General features: G+C 48.4%; 1 protein-coding gene across 1 annotated transcript; it reads right to left on the bottom strand.

The window, feature by feature from the left end:
* Positions 1-5,077: 5,077 nt before the first annotated feature.
* On the bottom strand, positions 5,078-6,882 carry LOC103634779 (E3 ubiquitin-protein ligase SINA-like 5). The gene is made up of 2 exons (XM_008657373.4): positions 6,343-6,882; positions 5,078-5,955 (listed from the first exon to the last, which is right to left on the bottom strand). The coding sequence occupies exons 1-2, from the start codon at positions 6,625-6,627 to the stop codon at positions 5,227-5,229; spliced, it is 1,014 nt and encodes a 337-aa protein (XP_008655595.1). The 5' UTR covers positions 6,628-6,882; the 3' UTR covers positions 5,078-5,226.
* Positions 6,883-7,084: the final 202 nt, after the last annotated feature.

The raw sequence follows: 7,084 nt of genomic DNA, 5'->3' as shown, positions 1-7,084 counted from the left end.
TGTGTGTGAGAGAGTGACGGAGACTGCTGGCTACTGGGGGGAGAAAAGAGAGGAAGCGGCAGCTGATGGTGAAGAGCGGAGGAGTGATGGTGGTTCTGTTCTTGTTCCGTTGCAGTAGCAGGTGAAGCCAAGCCACTACTACTCTACTCACCTCACTTACCCCCGCCCGCTCACATTTAAGAATGGCTCGGCGACGCTCCTCCTCTCTCTCACCTGCTCTGCTCTGCTCCGCTCCGCTACACTACAACGCATCACCTGTGCCCTGCTGGCGCGCGCGCTCTCTCTCTCTCCTATATGGAGTATATCTCAACCCCTCACGCACGCCTGGGCTTGTCTTGGGCCTCCGTCTCCGGTTTCCCTTGCTCGCCTTCCGCACCGCTTAGGAGCTATAAAACCTGAGAACATTGAAGATGCTAAAATCTTTTTTTTATTAAATTTAAATAATAAGAGAAACTTTTAGCCCCTAGAATTCTTTTCTAGTTTTTTTGGCTCCCAAACTTTCCTTAGTAGTTTATCCACAATTCTCTTCGGGGTTTTATGGCTCCCAATACGTGCTGATGCAATCTCTATGCATCGATGCAACTTCTGCATGAACCCTATCCGAATGGAGTTACTACCTCGGGTCCCACATGTCGGCTGGGGGTTGCAGGGGAGCAGGCGAGCAGTGGCGAAGCCTTGCACCTCGTTGTCTTGTTGGGGTTGGGCCTTGGCCTGTTGGGTGCAGCAGGTGCAGCGTTTTCATATGAATGAGCGCGTGGTTGGTGGAGAGCGGGGGGCCGAAAAGCTGACAAGTGAGAGAGCAGGTGAGGGTGAGTGATGGGGGAGTCCGTGCGAGAGAGAGAGGGTCACTCAGAGGGAGAGAGGGACAGGTGCTTCAGCGAGGAGAAGGGAAGTGAGTAAGTGACCAAGGAATTGAAAAGGCTGGAGGTGGAAGAACAGCGACGCGACGATGACATCCAAAAGCTCTCTGTGAGTGCACTCAGTGCAGTGCTCCTCGTAGAGGCCAGACGAATGCGTTTTTAGGACTCCAAATATAGCATCCACGCATTTTACTCGGACCTCCAAAGCTCTTTGTTTATTTAATATTTTGAGTGATTGGTATATTGGAATTTAATAATTTTTTAACGGGTACGGGTTACTCGACGGGTAAAATTACTCGCGTAAGCACGGTTATGGGTAAGACTTTACACCCGCAAAAATATATAAGTAACTCGACGAGCACGGTTATGGGAAGGAATTGAAAAGGCTGGAGGCGGAAGAACAGCGACGCGACGATGACCTCCAAAAGCTCTGTGAGTGCAGTGCAGAGTACTCGTCGTAGAGGCGAGACAAATAAATGCATTTTTAGCCGTGACGAGAGACGACTAGCTAGTAGCAGAAGAAGAGAGAACGCATCAAGCCGTGTCCCGTGGCCCGTGGGGAGCAACCGAGCAAGCAAAGGGCGGTGCTGCATCTGCATCTGCTACAGCGCTGGAGCGAAACAGTGTCAGGCAGTCAACTGCTCTAGACACACAACACACGCGCGCAGACGGACACGAGGTACCACAGGGACAGACAGAGCACAGCATCGCCCACACAACACACACCACCAGTAGTGTCTCTGAATGCAGTCCCAAGTGAGCAGACACGCAGTGACGTCCGAACAGTCACAGCGTACGGGCCAGATAATGCTCGCTCGCGCTCGGAGAACTGGAGATGCGACACGTGCAACTCAAGATCGTCTGCAGTCGGGCAATCTGACTTGCCTCTGCGGTCGCTCCATCTGTACCGTTCGATGCAGATCTAACAGCCAGTAGCTCTCAGACCTCTCCATTGCTCCAAAAGTTGGACGAACTAGCTTCCGGCCCACTATTTTTCGGCCCAACAATAAATTGTGACTTCATTTGCTGCGTACTGGTGCCGGCGCTTCGTATTTTTGGCGTGGTCGCGTGAAAGTAGACGGCTGCTTCTATGCTGAAGCTTTGCCGTCCTCCAGCTGACGCACAGGTACCCATTTCAGAATTCTCATCCGTTCTTTAATACTTCGATTACACTCTGGTCCATTCCATCAGGAGAAAACCATGGACCCTCTAATGACTAAAGCGTTCTGATGGGACCAAGGAAGGGGGTGTTTGAATCATGCCGTCCTCCAGGAGCGGACCAGAAACTTCGAGCAACATGCTCATTAAATATGGTCGTGAACTTCTCATCCACATGTTTAAAAATTTATAAAACACAAACAAAGTCATAAAATCATGAAACTTGTTCACGTGTCATAATATCATATGTTGAGGCTGTGATAAAAAATTGAGAATGTTTAGAGAAAGTTATGAACCAGTATGTGTAGAAACCTAAGAGAACTACACATGAAATCATGTAGTTTCAATGTGGATCTCTTAGGTTTCTACACATAGTGCGTCACATTTTTCTCGAAACTTTTTCAAATTTTTATCACAGCCTCTACATATGATATCATGACACGTGGACAAGTTTCATGATTTTCTGACTTTGTTTGTGTTTTATACAATTTTTAAACATGTGGATGGCAAGTTCACGACCATGTTTAGTGAGCATGTTGCTCAAAGTTTTCGGTCCACTCCTGGAATCGGTCGTAACTTATGCTAAGTAACATGGATATCATTTTTGCATGCACGATTTTTCAAGTTTCGAGTGACCTGCAGTTCAAATCTGAATTTTCCGAAGAAATTCAAATAAACGAACTAAATCTACTAACGATTGAAAACTCTGTTATAATTGTCCACAAATGATACATATAGGTCTACATAGTGTAAGAACATACCACAAAAAGTTTGGGAGACAAAATAAAAAAAAATAAAAAATACTTTGCCGAGTGTCTAGAGAAGACACTCGACAAAGCGTCCTTTGTCGAGTACCAAATATTTGGCACTCGGCAAAGAGTCTTCTTTGCCGAGTGCCAAACCTCGGTTCTCGGCAAAGACTGACGGCCGTCAGCTTTAGGACGGCCGCTGACGGCCCTTTGCTGAGCACCACCTTTGCCGAGTGTGGTCCTGTGCCGAGTGTCCAGCACTCGGTAAAGAGGCTCGTTGCCGAGAGCCTAACTTTACCGAGTGCGGCTCTCGGCAAAGCCTTTTTTGTCGAGTGCCCGACAAAAGACACTCGGCAAAGAGGCCGACACTCGGCAAAGCCTAGGATTCCGGTAGTGAGTACCTTCTCCCAACTACTACTGATGGTAATATTTCGAAATTATGAATATTCAATTGATGATACATACAAGCTTTGTTGTGTTGTATGTGATTTGAGAGCGAGAGCAGGTGTTGTACTGAGCTGACAATGTTGCTGCCGCCGAGGGTGAGGCTCCCCTAGATGGCAGTGCTGTTGTTACTACCTCCACTATGGCAAGCACATGTAGAGAGAGGAAATGCACATCCGATGTATAGGCGAACGTGGATAAGATTTTCGCCACTGAAAATGGTGTGGAGTTAGAGTATGAGCTAGATGTCATTTCTGCAAGAAAGAACTTGCTGCTCGTTCTACCATTGGCATTGGCGGACTCGCCATTTGGCTGGACACAGGAAAAATGCAAACGGCTCCATGGCCGAACTGGGAATCAATCCATGCTTAGATATAATGCTGGTCTGAAGTTGCTAGTGTTTTGTTATGCCGTTTGATTGCTAGGTTAGACCTATAGTTGTTCCAATGAAACACAAATTCTTAAAGTACTGGAGAACAATTCCTTACCTATATGCATTTGCATTTATACTTGACCCTAGAGCTAAAATGAGATGTTTCAACAATGTCCTTGCACTTTTGTCTCAACTTACACATTCTGATTACTCTAGTTATCTAACTTCTGTGAGGGCTGAGTAAATGACTTATTTAATAGATATGATGACAAATTTGGTTCTATGAGGTTGCAGAGGCTTTTAAATTCTACCCCTTATGAAGGTAAGAGCAAATATGCTTAGGATTTGGTGTTTGGTGGTGTTGCAGATTGCATTGGTACCGATTCTTCAATGGGACTATGTGTTGGTCTTGGTGCCTTTAGTGCCAGTTCTTTCTATGGTCTTGCTACTGGTTCTGGCCTTGGTCCTGAACTCTTAAGAAGAACATCAGCTGGTGTTTTTCTTCATGCAACAAGTACTCGTGGTATTTATGGTTCTGAACTTGCAGCTTATGTCGATAGTGACATTATTGACTTCAATCTCCTAGATTGTTGGTATAATCATAAACTCACATATCCAGTACTTCCAGTCTTAGCTAAAGATATAATTTATGTTCCTGTCTCTACTGTGAGTTTAGAATCAGTGTTTAGTCTTGTAGTTAGGGTCATCAAGGAGCGCTGATGTCGACTCAGCTCAGGAATGGTGGAGATGCTTTCTTTGCTCAAGGACTGGGAGACAACTGATGCAAGGATGCAGCACACAACAGAAGATAAAACCCTGGAGGAGTCCTTTAAAGATATGTTCCTTAATTAATATGTTATATGCTTGTTTGTGCCATGTGCATATGTAAGTGAACTACTGAAGTATGCCCTATGAACTTTGTGATGAACTAAGTGATGAAAGTATGAAAATAATAAGATGTGATGTACTCTTTAGGTGTGAGTTTTACCTAGATAGGTTTTTAACAAGTCAGTCATTGCACTAGCTCAAAATTATTAATATGTGTTCTATGAATTGTGATGATCTGATCTATTATGATCTGATATGTGATGATGAGTATCGTCTAATATGAGATTGTACATGTGTTTTTTAATGTGTAATTTGTTATTTTTAATGTGACCTGTGAATCTCTGATTTCGGTTGTGTTTTGAATATGAAGCGGACTAATGGGCCGGCCTGGTACTGATATGCTGTCGAGTAATTGGGCCGGCACGACACGTGTAGGAACTGGCCATGTTGTGCTTGGGCCTAGTCCCAGTCACGTCAGGCGGCTCAGCCTGCCACGATTAAGTAAATGGACAGGCGTGCTCGTGCCTGTTGTGTCAGACCCCAAATCGGACTCGGCGGATCGGGCCGTGCCGTCCGTCTGGGGCCATCTATACTGCATAGCGCTAATGAATTTCTTGAACGCTGAACCTGCATATGCTAGCACCATGGTTCACATTCACAAAACATCTCCCCCAACAAACAGTCACAAGTTACGTACCATAGGTATTTCTGTACCAGTGGTGCATCATGTCATGGCCCAGATCCCTTGCACTTGCAATGCATTCTCGTGTTCAAGGCACTCATGGCAGCAGCGCCTAATTACATGCAATGCCTCCTACTCAGCTACTCTCCTAGAGCTAGAGCTTCTGGCAGCAGCGCCTGCTCTGTCGATGCGAACCATGACGGCGGGCGTCTCGCCCAACGCGTCGTCCATGATCTCCGGTGGCATCACGAAGAACATGCCCTGGTCGGCGGCCGAGAACGCGCCAGCACCCCCGCACAAGCGGCTGCTCTTCACCATGGACATCATCACCACCACGCTCTCCTTGCTGTTGGCGGCCTCCGCCCAGAGCCTGCACCTGAACTGGGGCGCCCCGTCCGCCGCGTCGCCGTTGGCCCGCACGCACACGAGCGACACCGCGGCGGCCGCGCCCACGCCGAGCGCGCACGCGGACACCAGGAACACGCACCGGTCCTCCGCGCCCACAAGGACGTGCCAGCCCTGCGGCGGCGGCAGCGCGACCCTGAACGGCTTCCCGTAGCTTACCTCCGTGACGGGCCAGGCGTGGGCGCCCGTGAAGTGGCCGGCCAGCCTCGCTGGCGAGCTGAAGAAGCCGCATCCCGGGGCCGGGCACGAGCAGGGCGCCCAGGGGCACGCGCGCTGGTGCTCCGCCGCCTCGAAGTACACCACGGCGCTCTTGCACCCGAACTCCTCGTACGGGCACGGCTGCTTGGCGTCGCGCACGAAGGCGTCCACCTCCACGCACGGCGAGTAGACGGCGCCGCGGCACACCTGCGCGTGGCTATTGCGGCAGACGCCGCATATCACGTGCCCGTGTTCGCACTGCAGAACAGAAACACGGCCGGAACAGAGGCATCTTGTTTTATTTTGTCATCAACAAAACGAAAGGTCCGTGCTTCTCTTGAGGAAGAAAAAAAAATATCTTTAGGCCTAGTTTGGAAACCTCGATTTTCCAAGTGATTTTTATTTTCACATGAAAAAATAGTTTATTTTCTCATAGAAAAATGGAAATCCTTGGATAATCGGGGTTCCCAAACTAGGCCTTATACTCCTGGATTAGAGTGTGATACTTTAGTATTGTGTCCAATCCACATGTATCGAGGGTGGATTGAGCTGTAATGTAAGGGATTGGACAAACTAGGTCTTAGTTTTCATCGGCATTGATGTCGATGACATGTCGACGACGATGAGAGCAGAGCAACGGGGTACCTTGAACGTTGGAGGCTTGAGGGGGAGGAGGCAAGATCGGCAGTGGAACAAGGTGAGCCCGAACCTCAAACTGATCTGCGCCTCCTCCATGGCCCCCGCGCCGCCGCCTTGGCTAACCTCCCCTTCCTCCTGCTCTTGTCCCTCATCCGCTGCCTCGCCTGTCTCTTGCTGCTCCCGCTTGACCACGCCGTCGGGCATGGCCTGCGCCCTCGCCTTCTTGCCGTTGTGGACCTGCTCGCCGTTGTCCAGCTGCGACTGCGTGCCCCTTTTGCTCTGTCCAGCCATCTCCTCCCCTTACTCGAGTGTAGTAGTGCCAGCTGCAGTGTACCAAATCATCTTGTTCGGTTTGGGGAACTGGGAAACGATCAGAACGTGAGCTCGGTCGGTGGTAACCACAAGCACAAGAACAGAACTACAGAAGCCCCTTCTGGCCCCAACCCAACACGGGCTACGGTCTATGGATGGCTTGAACGAGCAAACAAGTCATGTCGCGTGAATGAAGAGAGAAGTTCCGAAAAAGACTTCACTCCATCAAACCCTACGCATAGAGGTAAATACGACTATATGTGTAGATACTGCACCTCTCAAGCACACTCCCTACATTCTTTTTTTATTTATCATATTTTAGTTATAAAATAAATTAAAAGACGACAAATATTTAAAAACGGAGACAACGTAGTATAAAGAGTGTTTATAAGTAGAGTTTTTTTCACGGTTTTAGAAAATTCTATAGTATTCTCAA

Source organism: Zea mays, chromosome 8 (genome assembly GCF_902167145.1).
Source record: "Zea mays cultivar B73 chromosome 8, Zm-B73-REFERENCE-NAM-5.0, whole genome shotgun sequence".
NCBI lineage: Eukaryota > Viridiplantae > Streptophyta > Magnoliopsida > Poales > Poaceae > Zea > Zea mays.
This window is presented reverse-complemented; position numbering and strand designations above follow the sequence as displayed.

What these genes read in the sequence shown, in the direction of transcription:
- LOC103634779 (XM_008657373.4), bottom strand. Translation starts at nt 6,627, where the DNA reads ATGGCTGGACAGAGCAAAAGGGGCACGCAGTCGCAGCTGGACAACGGC. An exon ending in TCAAGCCTCCAACGTTCAAG is followed by an intron (nt 5,956 to 6,342) that starts GTACCCCGTTGC and finishes TCTGTTCTGCAG; the next exon opens with TGCGAACACGGGCACGTGAT.